At 37.2% G+C, this 23,782-nt stretch overlaps 1 protein-coding gene across 1 annotated transcript in view; it reads right to left on the bottom strand.

The window, feature by feature from the left end:
- The window catches only part of CFAP47 (cilia and flagella associated protein 47), a 587,956-nt gene that overhangs the window by 149,838 nt on the left and 414,336 nt on the right, over nt 1-23,782 (bottom strand). The window contains exons 55-56 of the mRNA XM_043569968.1: nt 16,972-17,106; nt 12,116-12,250 (exon numbers count right to left, since the gene is read on the bottom strand). Of these exons, the coding sequence (XP_043425903.1) occupies nt 12,116-12,250; nt 16,972-17,106 (270 nt within the window). The remainder of the gene's footprint in view (nt 1-12,115; nt 12,251-16,971; nt 17,107-23,782) is intronic.

The following is a 23,782-nucleotide window of genomic DNA, read 5'->3' as shown; positions in this document are numbered from 1 at the left end:
AAAAATTTGAGAAACATCAATAGATATCATTTTCAAACTCTTTTTGATGAACTAATATGTCAAGAGAGCCAAGGGGAGGGTGAAAAGCTGATTGTATTAGTTTGTGAGTGCTAAGAGAAATGCCATTTTGCATGGCCATGAGCAGGCCCTATAAAAGCTCCCTGTCCTGTGCCTGCCCAGAAACTCATCATGTCACCCCCCCCCACCCCACTAAAATAAGAATGCTTTACTTCTTTTCTTTTAATTAAAAAAAAATTATTCATTTCTGAGAGACAGACTGTGAGTGGGGGAGGGGCAGAGAGAGGGAGACAGAATCCAAAGCAGGCTCCAGGCTCTGAGCTGTCAGCACACAGCCGGACACAAGGCTCAACCAGCTCATGACCTGAGCTGAAATCAGACGCTCAATTGACTGAGCCACTCAGGCATCCCAACAATGTTTTACTTCTAAGAATATTTCAGAAGAAATAACCAATCATTTTCCCCCTAATTGCCCAAGCATTCACATATTATACATAGAAATATCTAAGTATTGTATTACAGTTCAGTGGAACACTTCCTATACCATAAGAATCTAGTGTAAGGTCAGAATCAGGAATAGTTTACAAGATTTTTCTTTTGTTGTTGGAAGTATGAAAAAGGATCCTAGCAATTCACCCTAAAGGAAGTTGGACTAAGGAATGGATTAAGTGATGAGAAAGTAATGTTTACATCTGGGTTCCCAATATTTTTTAAAAAGCAGGCATTTCTGTCACTGGTGATGTCTAAAGTCACACTCCCAAATCCTGACACTGGAACCCTGGTCCACTAAAACAGTCCTGTGTAACAGGGCTTGTACTGGCATCAAACTCAGGTTTTCTACTTGTTTAGCCTCATCTGTTCAGTTTCTACTTTGGTATTCTTTATTCTCCAGGGTTGAGCTAGTTTATGATTTAGATGTCCTCCAACTTCAGTTAATTGTATGCATATTCGTATCAGTATTGCCATGTTTTAAAGATTCCAGAGACTACTATGTTTGCTGACCTTAGTCATATAAATCACTAGCCTCTTTGGGGCTCAGTTTCCTCATCTGAAATAAGGAGCCCAGACTAGTGGAATTCGCAGTCACTCTCTTCTGAAAGAGAGTGTTTTGTGTTTTGCAGAGCATAGCATGGCATTGCATTGTATTGTATTGTACAGCATCGAATGACACTGTAGTGAATTGCATTTCATGGTGGAGGGGAGTAGAATTTGCCACTCCAAACTATGTCTTGGTATAAGGATTATTTTCAGCTGATTACTTAAAAAAAACTGCAGACACAGGAGCACTCTGAAAACTGAGAAGTTACCCTTTTGTAAGAGATATTTACATTTATAAAGGAAATCTGGATTTGTAAGAGTATCTCCCTTTCTGTATTAGGATGTTGGGAGGGCTAAATCTTAGGAATGCCTATCAGTGGAGAAGACAGTGACCTCTATCTGCATAACAACCTTATTCTTGTTAATCTTGCTTTTCCGGGTAACTTATCCTTCTTGGCTCTTCATCCCCCAACATCTTTTTGTGTTTTTAGGTGGGGATGGTATTTTAAGGTAAGGGCTTGGCTATTTCAGGGAGTTACTCATTTTTCCTGGGTCTCTCCCATGTATAGGGGAGGAATACAAGTTACTAAACTTTTGTTTTTCTCCTGCTAATCTTTTTATTATTATTATTATTATTATTATTATTATTATTACTATTACTATTATCATCATCATTATTACAGGGGGGTGTTGGCCAAGAATTTAGAAGGGTAGAGGAAAAATTATTCCTCGCTACCAAGAGCATTGTATCTTATGGCATTGCTTCATACCATATTATACTGTATTGTATTCCATTCTATTCTAATACTTTAGCTCACAAAAAGTACTTATAGAATTAGTGGATCTTAGAACAATTCAGACTTTCAGAACAATCAGCTAATGAGAGGGAAACAAGAGAAACTCCTTGTGAGTTTTCATCCCAAATACTTGTGAGAAGTTCCTGAGGGCGAAACTTACCTTCCCATTTTCAATTGCCTTCAGAGCTTATTTATTTTACAAACACCAGCTAACTACCTTGAAACCATTAATGCACAGAGAATAAGTTACCAACTTTATACTGATGTTTGGTTACTGAGGAAATCTCTGCTCACATTTGTATTGGCTGCTCCTTCAGTTCTATGACAGTGATTTAAATGCCTTTATGGTGTTTAAAAATCTCTTTAAAAGAGATTGATTTTAAGGAAATGGCTCACGAAATTGACCTGGTAGGTCCAAAATCCGCAGGTTAAGACAGTAGGCTGTAGACCGAGGAAAGAAGTACAGTCCGAATCCAAAGGCAGTCTACTGGTAGAGTTCCTTTTTTGCTCTGGGGCGATCAGTCTTGGCTCTATTAAGACCTTCAACTGATTAGCCGAGAACTCCACATTATGGAGGGCCATCTTCTTCATTCAAAGTTCAGCTCTAAATGTAAATTTCACCTAAAATCACCTTCACAGAAACATCCAGAATAACGTTTCACCTATTATCTAGACGCCAGAACCCAATTAGGTTAACACAAAAATTAGCTTTCACACAAGTAATAATACTTAGTATTTGTGACTACTGTGACTATCACATAAGGCAATGTTGCGATGTAGCTGATTTAATTCCTACAGTGCTAAAAATGTACACTGAATATGAATTTATTGGTTAGAGTAAGATTGGCAAAGATTTACTGAAGAGAACAAAAATAATAATTATTAAATACTGTTTAGCTATAGGCTTTGAACATATTAAAATTTTTTTTCTAATTATAAAATCAACAATATTCACCATACTGATTTTAGAAATTCCTGTAAGGCTTAAAGATAAAAATTATTCATTATATCACAACTAAGAGTAAACTATTTTTTTTTAGTATAAATCTCCAGGTTTAAAGTATCAATAAAGACATAGATATTTAGACACACACACATACAAATACACTGGGGTATACAAATTGTATATGATTGATATATCCATATATATATGTATGTGTGTGTAAACATATTTTTATCATTCAGAGAGTACTCCCTATTACAACTTTAGTTTTATTGCTAGTCATTAGGGAAAAGCAAATCAAAACCATGACGAGATATCACCTCACACCCATTAGGATGGCTACTATGAAAATAACAGAAAATAGCAAGTGTTGGGGAGGATATGGAGAAAAGGGCACCCTTGTGTTCTGTTGGTGGCAATATAAATTGGTGCAGTCACTGAAACTGCCACCAGAATGAAGTCTGCTGAAAGGCATATAGCCACGGGTAAAGATTACTGGGAAAAATGCCAGGAAGCAACTTAGAATATGCTTTGGTTAAGCTAATAAAAATGTAGGGGTGCCTGGGTGGCTCAGTTGTTAACATCTGACTTTTGGCTCAGGTCATGATCTCACGGTTCAAGAGTTCCATTCCCACATCGGGTGAGCACGAGCCCCACTTTGGGTGAGACCTGCTTCTTTCTCTCTCCCTCTAACACACTCTCTCCCTCTGTCCCTCCTTTCTCTCTCTGCCTCATGCTCCCTTATACCCATTCTCTCTCTCAAAAAAAAAAAAAAGATAATGAAAATGTAGGGGCACCTGGCTGGCTCAGTCATAGGAGCACATGATTTTGGGGTTGTGTTTCGAGCCTCATGATGGGTGTAGCAATTACTTAAATATATAAATAAACTTTAAAAAAAGATAATGAAAATGTAGCCCAAGGGAACAAGAAATGAAACAGCCTGCACAGTCATCATAACCATCATATATATACTCTACTTTTGGTAACAAAGATAGTATCACTCACACACAATGCTGAGATGTTTTGCAGACCTGGACCAATGAAGGAAATGACCACCCAACCAGGATCTTGAAGAAACAGGTGACCTGGCACCAGTTCATCAGTTTTGACATTTACCAAATCCCTGACCTATGAGAAGAACCCATGATTCCAAACCCCTTACCCTTGATTTCTGGCCTTAAAACCATTACTTGTAAGCCATCAGGGAATTCAGGATTTTGAGCATTAGTTCCCTGTTCGCCAGGGTAGTGCCATACCAAGAAATACACTATCTTTCTTCACTAAAAAAGCTCAGTGTCAGGTTTTTTATTGGCTTGCTGTGCGTTGGATGGATAAACTCATTAGGTTCAGTTATACTACTAATGAAAACAGTATGGACAATCCTCGAAAAATTAAAAATAAAACACTTTGGGGTATTTATTTGAAGAAAACCAAAACTCTTACTTGGAAAAGATGTACGTGATCTCATGTTTATTACAGCATTATTTACAATAGCCAAGATATGGAAACAACCTAAGTGTCCATCGAGGAATGAATGGATAAAGATGTTCTGAGATATCTATATATCTATATCTATATCTATATCTATATCTATATCTATATCTATATCTATATCTATATCTATATCTATAAAGGAATATTATTCAGCTATTATAAAAAACACAAGGAAATCCTACCATTTACAACATGGATAGACCTTGAAGGCATTATGCACACAGTTCATGGGATTGAATACTATGTTAGGCTCTGTGCTGACAGCATGGAGCCTGCTTGGGATTCTCTCTCTCCCTCTCTCTCTGCCTCTCCCCTGCTCTCACATGCACTCCCATGCGCACACACACACACACACACACACACACACACACACACTTTTCTCTCTCTCTCTCTCTCAAAATAAATACATAAATATTTAAGAAGAAAAAGAACAACAACAGCTCAGGGGGTGCCTGGGTGGATCGGTCGGTTGAACCAATGACTCTTGATTTCAGCTCAGGTCATGATCCCAGGGTCATGGGATCAAGCCCCGTGTCTGGCTCTGTGCTGAGCATGGAACCTGCTTAAGATTTTCTCTCTCTTTCTTCTTGTGTATCCTCTCCCCTGCTCTCTCTCTAAGAAATTTTAAAAATTTAAAAAAAAAGCAAAAACAACTCAGAAAAATAGATTAGACTTGTGGTTACCAGAGGCAGAGCTTGGGGCAAGGAGGAAAGGGACAAAGGTGGTCAAAAGATAAAAACTTTCAGTTACAAGAGAAATAAGCACTACAATGTAATTGTAACATAATGAGTATCGTTAACATTGCCACATGACATATAGGACAATTGTTAACAGAGTAAATCCTAAGAGTTCTTACCACAAGATTTTTTTTCCTTTTTTCTTTTCTTTTTATTGTAACTATATGAGAAGATAGATATAGGCTGGACCTATTGTTGTAAGCTTTTCACAATATATGTAAAGCAAACCATCATACTATATACCTTAAACTTACAGTGATGTATGTCAACTATTTTTCAGTAAAAGTGGAAAAAAAATTATGTGCAAGTAATACATATCCAAAATTGTTTTAAATAAAATTTTAAAATAAAAAAACTTAGTTTCAGTTATTCAACATAATAAATCACATAAGGAATATTCTTACTGAAAAATATGTGTGCATATCTCTGATAATTTTTTTTATTCCAACTAATTTCTTAAAATGAAATCATTGGATCAAAGGAGATAAACAATATTAAAAGTGTTAGGGGTGCCTGGCTGGCTCAGTTGGTAGAGCATGTGACTCTTGATCTCAAGGTTCTAAGTTCGAGCCACACAATGGGCACAGAGAGGACTTAAAATCTTAAGAAAAAAAAGTTTTAAACATATTGCAAATATTCTCAAATTGCCATTACAACGAGTAAGACTGTGTCATTGAAGCTGACCCTCATCAAAACTGGGTATTAACAATATTTTTCATATTTTCCTATTTGGAAGTTTTAAAAAAATCTTACTTAGGTGTTTTCATTTCTTTTTTGTTCCAGCTTTATTGAGGTATAACTATTAAAAGTTATATATATTTAAGGTATCACTTGATTTGATATACTATGCATTATGAAATAATCACTACAACCAAGCTAATTAACATATTCATTATCTCACGTAATTACTGATTTTTGGTGGGGGTGGTGAAGACACTTAAGATCTACCTTCTAAGTAAATCTCAAGTACACCTTACTGTACTGTTAACTATAATCATGCTATTGTACATTAATTAGTTCTCTAGAACTTATTTATTTTATGTAATGGAAACTTCCTTAATTGAAGAGAGATACACTGCTGAGCAATCAGTAAGAAAAAGTCCCATGTTATTATAGGAAACGGAAAGGTTGATCCTGTCTGATATAGGAAGGCCTCTTTGAAAAACTAGGGATACTTGTAATATAATTCGATGCATTTTTCATAGCTCTTAATCTATCTTGCAGCTGGTCACCATGCAGATTTTTTTTATTAGGTATCACTCCATTTTAGCCCATTAACATGATACCATAATATTCTCATTTTCTTTCAAACACTTTTACCTGGCTTTCCTTCATGGTTCTTCTGCCTTAGATTTTGATGAGGGTTTCGCTCCTGGCATAATGCATCTACAACAGTGATCTAGTCTTTAACCTCACCTGCATGATTTCAACTAAAGAAATCTTAAACCTTAACAACTATTTTTTTTCACTGTGACCCAGCTTCAAATATTTAATTGATGACTAGGTATAGCCACATAAATGTCTTGCTGTCACATCAAAATCAGAAAGCACAAAACTGTGCCAAGCATTAAAATCTCCCAGACTTTTTATATCTTCTTGTTGACAGTCCAACTAAATTACTCCATAATATTGTTGTTTCCACTTCCATTTTGTGTTGCCAAGTGGCTGCAGGGGCCTTGAACTGACACTAGCCCTTCTGGAGAGTGCATGTACTAGATAACAGCCCACAGAGTCACAAGTAAATGTAAATTCCTGATGTGACTCCCTAACCATTCTTGTGATAAGGACTCTCCTCTGCTTCCCAGGGCCTTCCCCTTATGCACGATGAGATCCCCATGATGTGAGCCAAAACCTACCCTTTTTGGTTTGAACTGACGAATCTGGCCTCAGCCCAGGAACCTCAAAGCATTCTGCCTGAAAATCCTAATAAAGATATATGCCCCAGGTGCTTTTCTCTTTGTCTGCACCCTATTTCACCTCCCCAAGTGGTCCCTCAAGGAGTGAAGTACATATCCTTCAGGACCTGTGAGTAATCAACTATTTCACTTTCCCTTGTGGCCATTTGTTGAATTAGGACACGCCATCAGACACCTCTGGGATCTACTTAACAAATGTTATTTCAACAAAGCACCAACACTTCTAAATTAGTATCTTAATATTTTTCTCTTCACTAAGATATGGACAAACCTTGTACGTTTTTGGAATCGATCCTATCTCCTCTCTTAAGAGAGTCATATAACGCTAGCCTCTGAAATGTTTTCCATCTCTAATAGTATATCTCCTTCACTAACACCACCATAAAATAACATTGTTCTCTTTACTTCAAAGCCAGTTTGCTGTCTCAGTGGCCTAGCTGGCCCGAAGTGTTCTTCCCTTTCCAAACCATTTTTTTTTTCTTTTTTTAAATTTTATTTTTTATTTTTTAAAATTTACATCCAAATTAGCATACAGTGAAACAATGATTTCAGGAGTAGATTCCTTAATGCCCCTTACCCATTTAGCCCACCTCCCTCCCACAAACCCTCCAGCAACCCTCAGTTTGCTCTCTATATTTATGAGTCTCTTCTGTTTTGTCCCCCTCCCTGTTTTTATATTATTTTTGTTTCCCTTCCCTTATGTTCATCTGTTTTGTCTCTTAAAGCCCTCAGATGAGTGAAGTCATATGATTTTTGTTTTTCTCTAATTTCACTTAGCATAATACACTCTGGTTCCATTCATGTAGTTGAAAATGGCAAGATTTCATTCTTTTTGATTTCCAAGTAATACTCCACTGTGTGTATGTATACACACACACACACACACACACACACACACACACCACATCTTCTTTATCCATTCATCCATCCATGGACATTTGGGCTCTTTTCATACTTTGCCTATTGTTGATAGTGCTGCTATAAACATGGGAGTGCATGTGTCCCTTCGAAACAGCACACCTGTATCCTGTGGATAAATGCCTAGTAGTGCAATTGCTGGGTCGTAGGGTAGTTCTATTTTTAGTTTTTGGAAGAACCTCCATACTATTTTCCAGAGTGGCTGCACCAGCTTGCATTGACACCAACAATGCAAAAGACATCCTCTTTCTCCGCATCCTCGCCAACATCTGTTGTTGCCTGAGTTGTTCACGTTAGCCATTCTGACAGGTGTAAGGTGGTATCTCATGGTGGTTCTGATTTGTATTTTCCTGATGATGAGTGATGGTGAGCATTTTTTCATGTGTCGGTTGGCCATCTGGATGTCTTCTGTGGAGAAGTGTCTATTCATATCTTTTACCCATTTCTTCACTGGATTAGTTGCTTTTTGGGTGTTGAGTTTGAGAAGTTCTTTATAGATTTTCGATACTAACCTTTTATCTGATATGTCATTTGCAAATATCTTCTCCCATTCTGTCGGTTGCCTTTTAGTTTTGCTGACTGTTTCCTACGCTGTGCAGAAGGTTTTTATTTTGATGAGGTCCCAGTAGTTCATTTTTGCTTTTGTTTCCCTTGCCTCTGGAGACGTGTTGAGTAAGAAGTTGCTGCAGGCAAGATGAAAGTGGTTTTTGCCTGCTTTCTCCTCGAGGATTTTGATGGCTTCCTGTCTTCAATTGAGGTCTTTCATCCATTTTTAATTTATTTTTGTATATGGTATAAGAAAGTGATCCAGGTTCATTCTTCTGCATGTCGCTGTCCAGTTTTCCCAGCACCACTTGCTAAAGAGACTGTCTTTATTCCATTGGCTAGTCTTTCCTGCTATGTCAAAGATTAGTTGGCCATATGTTTGTGGGTCCATTTCTGGGTTCTCTATTCTGTTTCATTGATCTGAGTGTCTGTTCTTGTGCCAATACCATACTGTCTGGATGATTACAGCTTTGTAATATAGCTTGAAATCTGGGATTCTGATGCCTCCTGCTTTGGTTTTCTATTTCAAGATCCCTTTGGCTATCTGGGGTCTTTTCTGGATCTACACAAATTTTAGGATTATTTGTTCTAGCTCTGTGAAGAATGCTGGTGTTACTTTGATAGGGATTGCATTGAAAATGTAGATTGCTTTGGGTAGTATCCACATTTTAACAATATTTGTTATTCCTATCCAGGAACATGGAATCTTTTTCCATTTTTTTGTGTCTTCTTAAATTTCTTCCCTAAGCTTTCTATAGTTTTCAGTGTATAGATTTTTCACCTCTTTGGTTAGATTTATTTCTAGGTATTTTATGGTTTTTTGTGCAACTGTAAATGGGATCGATTCCTTGATTTCTCTTTCTGTTGCTTCATTGTTGGTGTATAGGAATGCAACCGATTTCTGTGCATTGATTTTATATCCTGCAACTTTGCTGAATTCATGATTCAATACTAGCAGTTTTTTGGTGGAATCTTTTGGGTTTTCCATATAGAGTATCATGTCATCTGTGAAGACTGAAAGTTTGACCTCCTCCTGGCCAATTGGATGCCTTTTATTTCTTTGTGTTGTCTGACTGCAGAGGATAAGACTTCAAATACTATGTTGAATAACAGTGGTGAGAGTGGACATCCCTGTCTTGTTCCTGAACTTAGGGGGAAAGCTCTGTTTCTCCCCGTTGAGGATGATATTAGCGTTGGGTCATTCATACATGGCTTTTATCATCTGGAGGTATGTTCCTTCTATCCCTACTTTCTTCAGGGTTTTTATCAAGAAAGGATGCTGTATTTTGACAAATGCTTTATCTCTGGCTATTGAGAGGATCATATGGTTCTTGTCCTTTCTTTTATTGATGTGATGAATCATGTTAATTGTTTTGCGGACACTGAACCAGCCCTGCATCCCAGGTATAAATCCTGCTTGGTCATGGTGAATAATTTTTTTAATGTATTGTTGGATCAGGTTGGCTAATATCTTGTTGAGGATTTTTGCATCCATGTTCATCAGGGAAATTGGTCTACAGTTCTCCTTTTTAGTGGGGTCTCTGCCTGGTTTTCAAATCAAGGTAATGCTGGCTTCATAGAAAGAGTTTGGAAGTTTTCCTTCCATTTCTATTTTTTGGAATAGTTTCAAGACAATAGGTGTTAACTCTTTCTTAAATGTTTGGTAGAATTCCCCTGAAAGCCATCTGGCCCTGGACTCTTGTTTTGGGGCAGATTTTTGATTACTAATTTGATTTCCTTACTGGTTATGGGTCTGTTCAAATTTTCTATTTCTTCCTGTTTCAGTTTTGGTAGTGTATATGTTTCTAGGAATTGTCCATTTCTTCCAGATTACCCATTTTATTGGCATAGAATTGCTCATAATATTCTCTTATTATTATTTTTATTTCTGTTGTGTTGGTTGTGATCTCTCCTCTTTCATCCTTGATTTTATTTATTTGGGGCCTTTCCTTTTTCTTTTTGATCAAACTGGCTAGTGGTTTATCAATTTTGTTATTTCTTTCAAAGAACAAGCTTCTGGTTTCATTGATCTGTTCTACTGTTTTTTTGTTTGTTTGTTTGTTTGTTTTTGTTCTTTTTGTTTTTTTGGTTTCGATAGCATTAACTTCTGTTCTAATCTTTATTATTTCCTGTCTTCTGCTGGTTTTGGGTTTTAATTGCTGTTCTTTTTCCAGGTCCTTAAGGCATAAGTTTAGGTTAGGTATCTGAGCTCTTTCTTCCTTCTTTAGGAAGGCCTGGATTGCTATGCAAACCATTTTTCAACACTGCGTAAATATCACTCTTAATCCATGTATTCTGTGATGGTTAATTTTATGCTTCACCTTCGCTGGCCTGTGATGTCCAGTTATTTGATTAAACACCGGGCTTCGAACTTGCTGTATTTTTTCCCCCATTTTTTAATGTGATGAACACTTAAATCAGTGGAGTTTGAGAAAAGGAAATTACCCTACATAATGTGGGTGTACCTCCTTCAATGAGTTGGAGGACCTAAGAGCAAACTGAGATCGCCTGAAGAAGCAATTCTTAGTCAAGCCTGAAACAGAAAACCTGCCTGACCTTGCAACCTGCCTGGCATGGCTGGGGAAGATGGACCCAAGATTGCAATACCAACTCTTACCTGATTCTCTGCCCTGCTTGCTTGACCTACAGATTTTTTACTTGCCAATCCCCACAATCGTGTCAGCCGATTCTTTAAAATCTCAATCTCTCTATCTTTCTGTCTTTGTCTGTCTCTCCGTATATCTATATATGTATGTGCGTGCCTATTCACATTACATTACATTATGGTAGTGTCTGTTTTACTGAAGAATCCCGACCAAACACAAAGTGATTCCATAAAGATTTCTTCTTTGATATACCTCATTGTCTCTACAGCTTTGCTGTTGTTGACTCATTCTCTAACGCCCTCTTAAGTCCCTGCTACTCACCCTTCAGAGAATTCAGTCACCCATTCTCCAGGAAATCTGCCCTACCCTTCTAATTCTCCATTATCTCAATTTCCTTTGAATTTCTACTAAAAAGATATGATGTTTAACAACGTTCCAATAAAGCTTTAGATCACTGGAAGGAAGAATAATAGGACTGATTTGCTTCTACATATGAGGAAGGTTGCTATCATCTGCTAGGCTGAAGAAAAGCATGTTACATTGTTAAAATAATGTACTCATTAACATTTTATCAGAAATGTACTGTAATTTTTTGTTTGATAAGAAATATACAGGGGCGCCTGGGTGGCGCAGTCGGTTAAGCGTCCGACTTCAGCCAGGTCGCGATCTCGCGGTCCGTGAGTTCGAGCCCCGCGTCAGGCTCTGGGCTGATAGCTCGGAGTCTGGAGCCTGTTTCTGATTCTGTGTCTCCCTCTCTCTCTGCCCCTCCCCTGTTCATGCTCTGTCTCTCTCTGTCCCAAAAATAAATAAACGTTGAAAAAAAAAAAAATTTAAAAAAAAAAAAAAAAAAAAGAAATATACATAATGTTGTTCACTTATGAAAGAGCAAGCAGCCTTCACGTGAAGTATTATAACCTTATGAATGGTAATAGCTATAGAAATCTAGAAAGTAAATTATGTAAAGTTATCCGGAACTAATACAAGATTCTTACAGGTATATGCAACACACCTTTGTATATATATTGTGAATGTAAAGTATTAATTAATTTAAAAGGGAATAACTGAAGAGCGATCATGAAACTCTCCTTAATCATAAACTTACCTGGGTCTTCCTCATCAATTTGGGGGGATAGTTCTGATACTGATTTCTGAAAGGAGGGTACTCGAATGTCATGTTGATCTGGTTCTTCCTGAGATTCATCCTCTTGTCTTCTTTTAACAGAAAATGAGATTGCACCTACAACACATCGGTACGAGATGCTATATTAACTAGGGATTTGTTTTCTAAAAGGAAAGGTCAATTTTAGGTATTAAACATGCTTTAGTGTGAAACTAATAAGGAACCAAACACAAATTGTAGGTGTTAGTACCAGATTTAAACCTGATGGTGGTACAGAACAATTTAATGGAAAATCCATTAATATTTATTTTAGGTATAAGTGATGGTCAGTTTTTATTTACAAAGTAGTGTCATACGTAGGTTCACAACTGGGGCTGTCTGTTACCAGCTGTGCCCCTCAGTTTGCCCAAATGTGAATTGGACGTGACACTGGTGGCAGCTGGTGACACTGGATAGTACAAAATGTCCCTGGTATTACACTGACTCCATCTGGGGCTCCGGGAGTGCTTCCAACAGTTTACGCATCTCTGAGTGGGCAGGATTGTCCCCAGACTGTGGCTGAGATGGGCTAGAGCCAGGTCACAGACTGCTTCAGAATCTGCAGTGGGCTTGAGGTTGGCAGGCCTGGCCACAGAATATGTATGGGCGTGTCACCCTCTGGGTCCCTGGGCAGGCAGGACTGCTTCCAGACAGCAGCGATGAGGGGCTGAACCTGGATTATAGGGCTGCTCCCAGATGTGCAGACAGACCCTGGTCTATGAGCCTAATTCTGGGGCATGCACAAGCACATCTCCCCAGACGAGGGTTCCCGGACCATGGCTGAGAGCTACAAGGCCATTTCAAGATCTGCAGTTGGACCAAGGCTGAAGGACCTGCCTCAGGGACACAGACAGGTGTGTCTTCTGGCAGGTCCCTAGCAGGGGCAGACATCATGGCTGAGAGGGGCTGTGAGACAGATGTGAAGTGGTATCTCCTTGTAGTTTTGGTTTGTAATTCCCTGTTGCTGAATGATGTGGAACAACTTTTCATGTGTCTGTTTGCCAACTGCATGTCTTCTTTGGAGGAATGTTTGTTTACATCTACTGCCCATTTTTAAATTGGATTATTTAGATTCTGGTTATTGAGTTGTAGAAGTTCCTTATATATCTTGGATACTAACCCTTTATTGGCTATATCATTATTGTTTTTGGTACAATGGTAAATGGTATTGTTTTCTTAAATTCTCTTTCTGCTGCTTCATTTTTGGTGTATAGGAATAAAATAGATTCCGTCATTGATTTGGATCCTGCAAAATTAACATTTACTGAATTCATTCATCAGTTCTAGTAGTGTCTTGGTAGAACCTTTAGTGTTTTTTTACATAGAGTTACCATGGCTTCTGTAAATTACAAGAGTTCTATTTCTTCTTTACCAACTTCGATGCCATTTGTTTCTCTTGTATTTTAAAATATTATTTATTAATGTTTACTAATTTTTGAGAGCAAGAGGGACAGAATGTGAGCAGGGAAGGGGTAGAGAGAGAGAGGGAACACAGAATCCAGAGCAGGCTCTAGGCTCTAAGCTGCCAGCACAGAGCCCGATAGAGGGGTCAAACTCACCAACTGTGAGATCATGACCTGAGCCAAAGTTGGACATTAAACAACTGATCCACCCAGGTGCCCCGGTTGTCACATATTTCTTTATGTTGTCTACCTGCTGTGGGTAGGACTTCTAGTACAAAGTTGAAGAAAAGTGGTGAGAGTGGAACCCCCTGTCTTACTCCTGACCTTAGGGGAAAAGCTCTCAGTTTTTCACCATTGAGTATTATGTATTATTTCCATTTTAAGAAGGGAAATCATGTAAGAGAAAAGTCATAAACAGCGTTCCATTATAATTGAAATTTTTGTAACCACTTCATGATGTAAACATATATGAAATCATCACAGTGTACATCTTAAATGTATAGAACTTTTATTTGTCAATTATACCTCAATAGAGCTAGAGAAAAAACCTCCGTTATTCGATGGACACCATTAAGAAAATTAAAACGAAAACCACAGACTGGGAGAAAAAAATTTTAAAGCACATATCTGGAAAACAAAAACAAAAACCATGTACGAGAAAAAATTTTAAAAAGCCTAAATATTCAGCAATAAGAAAACAAACAACCCAATGTAGGACAAGGGATGGGCAAAAGAGTTGAAAAAGCATTTCACAAGAATACGTATAGATGACAAAGAAGCGCAAGAAAACATGCTCAACATTATTATTCATTACAGAAATGTAGAGTAAATCCACACTGCAACTGAACTACACACAGATGAAAATCGATCAAAGTGCAATGGCGAATCCTACAAACTATGGTCAAGGGTATAGAGAAACTGGAACTTTTATGCATTGCAAGTGAGAATGGAAAGAGAGACAATCTCGTTGAGATACTGTTGGCAGTTACTCCTTTAAACATTGTAAATTCAACTACCATATTATCCAGGCATTCCACATATAAGTGATTTACTCAAGATGAATGAAAGTATATGCCCACACACAGATTTATGTATAAATGTTCATATCAGCTTTATTGATAACTACCAAAAAGACGGAAAAACCCAAATGTCCATCAAAAAGTAAAAAGATCCAAATATTGTGGCGTATCTATTTCATGGACTACGACTCAGTAATAAACAGAATAAAGTATTGATACATGTACTGTGTGGATGGATCTTAAAATAATTATATTGCAGAAAAGAAAACAATTCCCCAAAAGGGTTAAACCTTATGATTTCATTCATATACAATGCTATTAAATGCATATATAGTGACAGAAAACAGAAATGTTGCCGAGGGCAAAGGTATCTTATGCCATGAGGGAAGAGGAGGGTAAAAGGATTAAAAATGGACACAAGGAGACTTTTTGTGGTGACCTATATTCATTATCTGATTTGTAACCATGGATTCATGGCTGTATGCATGTGTTAAAACTCAAAATATATACTTTAAATATGCATAGCTTACTGTATGTCAGGTAAACCACAATAAAAGTGTTTAAAAAGCACCCTTAGGGATTCCTGGGTGGCTCAGTTGGTGGAGCATCGCACTCTATTTCGGCTGAGGTCATGATCCCAGGGTCATGGAATTGCGCTCTGCATCCGGCTCTGTGATGAGTGTGGAGTCTGCCTAAGATTCTCTCCCCAACTCCCACTCTGACCCTCTCTCCTGGTCATGCTCTCCCTCTCTCTCTTAAAATAAACAAACAAACAAACAAACAGCATACTCTATATTAGAAAGTATACTACCTACTGCTGAACAGGATAACAATAGGATAGGAGAAGTGTCACCCCCAACTGAATGTACTGTATAAGCAGGATGTGTAAGGGCAGTTCACAGTCAACTATGGGTATCTTTCCTGCAGTAAGCAATATAAATGAGATAATAAATGCAGGAAACTTAATGAAGCCATCATATTTAGGTATTCAGAACACTTGAATCCATCTATCTATCTATCTATCTATCTATCTATCTATCTATCTACCTACCTACCTACTTATCTGTCACCTCTATCCATTTACACCTCTCTGTTCCATAAATTCATGTCTATTTCACTGCTATCAAATGCAACCATCTCCTCATTTGTTTGGATTCATTTTACCGTGGAGGTGACTTATTAAGTCTCCATGTAAAGCCTTCATTTATTTTGTTAATTTTACCTTAAACTTATTTTTAGAAATAATTTCTATGTAAAATAATGAATTTTCATATAAAAAAGCACCCTTAGGCTTCATCCGAGAAATGAAATGGGGAAGATTGCTTTTCACAAAAATGCAGAGTGGTAAGAGGCAAATGTTCACAAGTATTTGTAAAATTTTTTTGAAGTTCCAAGTTAAGGAAGAATACCTGAGGTTACCTGAAGAAGAAGCAATTCTTGGTCAAGACTGACACAGAAAACCTGCCTGACCTTGCAGCCTGTCTGGCACAGCTGGGGAATTTGGACCCAAGACTGCAATACCAACTCTTACCTAATTCTCTGCCCTGCTTGCTTGACCTACAGATTTTTCACTTGCCAATCCCCACAATCATGTCAGCCAATTCTTTAAAATCTCAATTTCTCTCTCTCTGTCTCTCCATATGTATACATACATATATATTTGTATGTGTGTATGCATGTGCCTATTTACATTACATTACATTACATTACATTACATTATGGTAGTGTCTGTTTTACTGAAGAATCCCGACTAAACACAAAGTCATTCCATAAAGATTTCTTTGATATACCTCACTGTCTCCACAGCTTTTCTAATGCCCTCTTAAGTCCTTGTTACTCATCCTTCAGAGAATTCAGTCACCCATTCTCCAGGAAATCTGCCCTGTCCTTTCCAATTCTCCATTATTTTCAATTTCCTTTGAATTTCTACTAAAAAGATATGATGTTTAACAACATTCCAAAAGCTTTAGATTACTAGAAGGAAAAATAATGGCACTGATTTTCTCCCACATATGAGGAAGGTTGCTATCATCTGGTAGGCTGAAGAAAAGCATGTTACACTGTTAAAATAATTTACTCATTAACATTTTATCAGAAATGTAGTCTAAGTTTTCGTTTAGTAAGAAATACATATAAAGTGGTTCACTTATGAAAGAGTAAGCAGGCTTCAAGTGAAGTATTCTACTCTTATGAATGTTAATAGCCATAGAAAGCTGGAAAGTAAATTATGTAAAGTTAATCCTGAACTAATACAATAAAATTCTTACAGGTATATGCAACACACATTTGGATATATATTATGAATGTAAAGGATTTATTCAATTAAAAGCAAATGATCGAAAAGTGATCATGAAACTCTACTTCATCATAAATATACCTGGCTCTTCCTCATCATTTTGGGGGGATGGTTCTGCTAACCATTTCAAAAAGGAGAGTTCTTGATTGTCATCTTGACCTGGTTCTTCCTGAGATTCATCCTCATGTCTTCTTTTAACAGAAAATGAGATTGCACCTACAACACATAAGTACAAGATGCTATATTAACCAGGGATTCATTTTCCAAACTGAAAGGTCATTTTTAGGTATTAAAGATGTTTAGTGTGAAAGTAATAAATACAAAGCCAAACACAAATTGTGGGTGTTAGTACCAGATTTAAACTTGATGGTGGTACAGAACAATTTAACGGAAAATCCATTAACATTTTAACTATAAGAGATGGTCAGTTTTTATTTACAACCAAGATTACGATACCTGGGTTCAGAATTGAGGTTCTCTGTTGCCAGCTTTGTCCCTCGGTTTGCCTAAATGTGAATTGGACGTGACACTGGTGGCAGCTGGTGACACTGGATAGTACAAAATGTCCCTGGTATTACACTGACTCCATCTGGGGCTCCGGGAGTGCTTCCAACAGTTTACGCATCTCTGAGTGGGCAGGATTGTCCCCAGACTGTGGCTGAGATGGGCTAGAGCCAGGTCACAGACTGCTTCAGAATCTGCAGTGGGCTTGAGGTTGGCAGGCCTGGCCACAGAATATGTATGGGCGTGTCACCCTCTGGGTCCCTGGGCAGGCAGGACTGCTTCCAGACAGCAGCGATGAGGGGCTGAACCTGGATTATAGGGCTGCTCCCAGATGTGCAGACAGACCCTGGTCTATGAGCCTAATTCTGGGGCATGCACAAGCACATCTCCCCAGACGAGGGTTCCCGGACCATGGCTGAGAGTTACAGGGCCATTTCAAGATCTGCAGTTAGACCAAGGCTAAAGGACCTGCCTCAGGGACACAGACAGGTGTGTCTTCTGGCAGGTCCCTAGCAGGGGCAGACATCATGGCTGAGAGGGGCTGTGAGACAGATGTGAAGTGGAATCTCCTTGTAGTTTTGGTTTGTAATTCCCTGTTGCTGAATGATGTGGAACAACTTTTCATGTGTCTGTTTGCCATCTGGATGTCTTCTTTGGAGAAATGTCTGTTCACATCTACTGCCCATTTTTAAATTGGATTAGTTTCTGGTTATTGAGTTGTAGAAGTTCTTTATATATCTTGGATACTAACCCTTTATTGGATATGTCATTATTGTTTTTGGTACCATTGTAAATAGGACTGTTTTGTTAATTTCTCTTTCTGCTGCTTCATTATTAGCATATAGGAATGCAATAGATACCATACATAGATCTGAATCCTGCAAAATTAACATTTACAGAATTCATTCATCAGTTCTATTACTTTTCTGGTAGAGCCGTTCGTTAGGGTTTGCTACATAGAGTATCATGTCATCTGCAAATTGTGAGAGTTTTATTTCTTTAACAACTTGGATGATACTTTTTTTTTATTTTTTGAAATTATTTATTAATGTTTTTTTTTTTTTTTTATTTTTGAGAGAGAGAGGGACAGAATGTAATTTGGAAGGGTTAGAGAGAGAGGGAAACACAGAATCCAAAGCAGGCTCTAGGCTCTAAACTGTCAGCATGCAGCCAGACACAGAGCTCAAAGTCACAAACTGTGAGATCATGACCTGAGCCAAAGTTGGACCTTAATCCACTGAGCCACCCAGGCACTCCTGGATGCCAATTATATGTTTATGTTGCCTAATTGTTGTGGCTAGGAATCTAGAACTATGTTGAAGAAAAGTGGTGAGAGGAGACATCCCTATCTCACTCCTGACCTTAGGGGAAAAGCTCTCAGTTTTTCACCATTGAGTATTATGTATTATTTCCATTTTAAAGAAGGAAACTGATACAAGAAATTTCAGTATCTTGTCCAAGGTCAGTGACCTCAGTATAATACAGTTGGAATTTGAAGTCATGGGTTCTGGTTCAAAGTCCATACTTTAATTAATACATTAATGGTTTGAACACTTTTATGTTTATAAAAAATTGAATGGAAAGTACAGAGTTCCTATATACCCCCCCTCATTGGCTACCTTAAGTATCTTGAATTAGTACGATACATTACTTACAATTGATGAGCCAATAATGATATACCATTTTTAAGTAAAGTTCATAGGGTACATTCGGGCTAATTTTTTTGTGTATACATTCTATGGCTTTGGAAATATGTAAGTTTATGTATCTAACATTGGAGTATCATGTAGCATAGTTTCACTGCTCTAAAAATTCCATTTACTATGCTCATTCATCCTTTCCACCCAACCAATAAAGAACTGTCAACCCTTGATCTTTGACCTCTTCTAGAATGTCATATAGTTCATGATTCATAGGAATCATACAATATGTAGCCTTTTTAGATTTTCCTCTTTTACATAGGAATATACATTTAAGTTTCCTCCATGTTCTTTGTGGCTTGATAGATTTTTTTTATTACTCAAAAATATCCCAGTCTTATGGATATACCACTGTTTAACCATTTAACTATTATCAGACACCGTCGTTACCTCCGCATTTTGGCAACTATGAATAAAGCTGTTATTAACATTTATCAGATGTTTGGAGGGGCATACATTTTCAGTTCATTTGTGGAAATACAAAGATGTATGATTGCTATATCAAGTTATGAGTATGTTTAGGTGCTTTTTTTGGTATTTGTGTGTATATGACTTATTTATATATTCTAGGAGAGTGAGAGAGAGAGAGAGAGAGAGAGAGTGAGAGAAAGACAACACATGAGTGGGGGAGAGGGGCAGAGGGAGAGAGAAAGAGAGAAAGAATCCCAAGCAGGCTCCACACTCAACATGGAATCTGATGTGGGGCTCAATCCCACAACCCTGGGTTCATGACCTGACCTGAAATCAAGAGTCATATGCTCAACCAACTGAGCCACACAGGTGCCCCAATACCTCACTTTCACTAATGGACAGAACAACTAGACAGAATACCAATAAAGACACATAGGATGTGACCAGCACTATAGAACCACTGGACCTAACTGGCTTATATAGAACATTCCACCCAACGACAAGAGAATATCCATTCATCTTAAATCAACTTTGGACACTGTCCAGAATGGATCACATGTGAGGCCACAAGGAATATCTTAAGAAATTGAAAAGATTTAAATCATACAAAGCATGTGTTCTCATCACAGTGGCATGTAGTTACAAAGCAATAACATAAGGAAAAAAGGAATTTCACAAACTTGGAAACTAAACAACATACTCTTAATATTTCAAAAACCTTAGAAAAAAATAGAAGTCTGAAACTGTAAAGATGATTGACTATGAGAACAGAGCATATGAAACTGGTGTGATGCAGTGAAAGCAGCACTAAGAAGGCAATTCATAGCATAAACGTCTGTTAGAACAATCTAAAATCAACAACCTAACTGCACACAGTATGGAACTATAAAAAGAAAAGCAATTTTAATCAAAACTAGCAGAAGAAAGGAAATGACAAGGATCAGAGTGGAGGTAAATAAAACAGAGAAGAGAAAAGCAAAGAACAGAAAGTTTTACTCTTTGAAAAGGTCAACATCATTGGCAGACCTTTCAAGTAATTAGGAAAAAAGAAATTAGGACTCCAATTAGTGAACTCAGAAAAAAGTGGGGACATTACATTGTTTTCACCAAAGTAAAAAGCATTATAAGAGAATATGATGAACTAACACATGACCCCAAAATTGGGTAACATAGATGAAATGGACAATATCCGAGAAACACACAATGTAGTAAAACTGCTCATGAATTCAGAAAAATTGAAAACACATAAAACTAGTAAGAAGATTGAATATATAATCAAAGCTCTCCCCACAAAGACAAGCCCAGGACCAGATGGCTTCAGTGTTGAATTCTATCAAATACTTAAAGAAGAATTAATATATATTTTTTCTCAAACACTTAAAACCTGAATAGGAGGGAAAGCATAGCCTCATTCCAGGAGTTTAGCACTGCCTTGATATTTTCATTGTTTTGTTTCTCTACTATACTATCCTATGAAATCTGAGTGGCAAGACTAAAGAGGAAAGCCTGAGGAAATCTCTGCTAATCCTTCCTTCTTCTATCTTTTTCTTACTTCATTTTAAACACCTTCCTAACTCATTTTCTTTTGTTGTATTTTCTCTCTCTGGGGGATCAAAAGGCAAGGTGGAAAAACAAAATTTGGTGGCTAATGAAGAACAGAGATAAAGAGTCCAGTGTTGTGGCCATATCTGCCTTTATTCTATGTACAATACAGCTCTTGTCTTCTATTCCATTTAAGCTCCTTGTTTTTATAATGAAATGCATAGTAGTCTAGTGCCCAACTGTAGCCCTCTAGGCTCCATTTTCTTTTTTTGTGGTCTTATGCTGTTTGTTCTTTCTATAACACAATTTTGAAATGTATAGAACAGAAGACACTACAGAAAACAGGAAAGGATTAATAAAATCTACAGGATTCAGATTTCTGTTGTAAGGGATGGCTGATTATGTTTTGCTTTAGGAAGAACCTATGCTTTCATTACTGGGGCAAAACGTAAAAGCAGCAATAATTCATATCGCCATTAAGGGCACATGTTTCTTACTGATTCATGTAAGAAAAATGTGATAAATTGTGTTTGATTATAATTGAAAACTTTTGTAACTACTTCACGATGTATACATATATCAAATTGTCACACTGTATATCTTAAATGTATATAATTTTTATTTTTCAATTATACCTCAATAGAGCTAGAAAAAAAACGGTTATTTGATACACACCATTAAGAAAATTAAAACGAAAACCACAGACTGGGAGAAAAAATTTTAAAGCACATATCTGGAAAACAAGAACAAAAACCATGTACGAGAAAAAATTTTAAAAAGCCTAAATATTCAGCAATAAGAAAACAAACAACCCAATGTAGGACAAGGGATGGGCAAAAGAGTTGAAAAAGCATTTCACAAGAATACGTATAGATGACAAAGAAGCGCAAGAAAACATGCTCAACATTATTATTCATTACAGAAATGTAGAGTAAATCCACACTGCAACTGAACTACACACAGATGAAAATCGATCAAAGTGCAATGGTGAATCCTACAAACTATGGTCAAGGATATAGAGAAACTGGAACTTTTATGCATTGCAAGTGAGAATGGAAAGAGAGACAATCTCGTTGAGATACTGTTGGCAGTTACTTCTTTAAACATTGTAAATTCAACTACCATATTATCCAGGCATTCCACATATAAGTGATTTACTCAAGATGAATGAAAGTATATGCCCACACACAGATTTATGTATAAATGTTCATATCAGCTTTATTGATAACTACCAAAAAGATGGAAAAACCCAAATGTTCATCAAAAGGTAAATAGATGAACAAATTGTGGTATATCCATTCCATGCAGTATTACTCAGTAATAAAAGGAGGAAAGTTGATACATGCACTGTGTGGATGGATCTTAAAATAAATATGTTGCATAAAAGAAAACAATCCCCTAAAAGTGCTAAACTGTGATTTCGTTTATATACAATGCTATCAAATGCATATATATTGACAGAAAACAGAGATATGATTGCCTAGGGCAAAGGTGTCTTATGCCATGAGGGGAGAGGAGGGTAAAACAATTAAAAATGGACACAAGGAAACTTTGTGGGGTGACCTATATTCATTATCTGATTTGTAACCATGAATTCACAGCTCTATGCATGTGTTAAAACTCAAAATATATACTTTAAATACAGATAGCTTATTGTATGTCAATTAAACCACAGTAAAACTGTTTAAAAAGCACCCTTAGGGGTTCCTGGGTGGCTCAGTTGGTTGAGCGTCCAGCTCTGTTTCAGCTGAGATCATGATCCCAGGGTCATAGAATTGAAGTCTGCATCGGGCTCTGTGATGAGCATGGAGCCTGCTTAAGATTCTCTCCCTCTCTCCTGCTCATGCTCTCCCCATCTCTCTGAAGTCAGACAGTAAGTACGTAAGTAAGTAGGTAAATAAATAAATAAATAAATAAATAAATGAATGAATGAAAGAAAGAAAGCAAGCACCCTTTGTATTAGACATTAAACTGACCACTGCTGAGCAGGATAAAAACAGGATTTGAGAAGTGTCACTCAAAGCTGAATATACTAAATAAGCAGGATGTGTAAGCGAAGTTCAAGGCAACTATGGGTATCTTTCCTGCAGTAGGCAATATCATGAATGAGAAAATTAATGCAGGAAAATTAAAGAAGTAATCATATTTAGGTACCCAGAACAAGTAAATCAATCTTTCTTTCTATCTATCTATCTATCTATCTATCTATCTATCTATCTAATCTACCTATCTTATCTGTCACTTCTATCCATCTAAATCTCTCTGTTCCATAAATTCATGTCTATTTCACTGCTATCAAATGCAACCATCTCCTCATTTGTTTGGATTCATTTTACCGTGGAGGTGACTTATTAAGTCTCCATGTAAAGCCTTCATTTATTTTGTTAATTTTACCTTAAACTTATTTTTAGAAATAATTTCTATGTAAAATAATGAATTTTCATATAAAAAAGCACCCTTAGGCTTCATCCGAGAAATGAAATGGGGAAGATTGCTTTTCACAAAAATGCAGAGTGGTAAGAGGCAAATGTTCACAAGTATTTGTAAAATTTTTTTGAAGTTCCAAGCTAAGGAAGAATACCTGAGGTTACCTGAAGAAGAAGCAATTCTTGGTCAAGACTGACACAGAAAACCTGCCTGACCTTGCAGCCTGTCTGGCACAGCTGGGGAATTTGGACCCAAGACTGCAATACCAACTCTTACCTAATTCTCTGCCCTGCTTGCTTGACCTACAG

This window comes from Prionailurus bengalensis, chromosome X, assembly GCF_016509475.1.
Source record: "Prionailurus bengalensis isolate Pbe53 chromosome X, Fcat_Pben_1.1_paternal_pri, whole genome shotgun sequence".
Taxonomy (NCBI): domain Eukaryota; kingdom Metazoa; phylum Chordata; class Mammalia; order Carnivora; family Felidae; genus Prionailurus; species Prionailurus bengalensis.
This window is presented reverse-complemented; position numbering and strand designations above follow the sequence as displayed.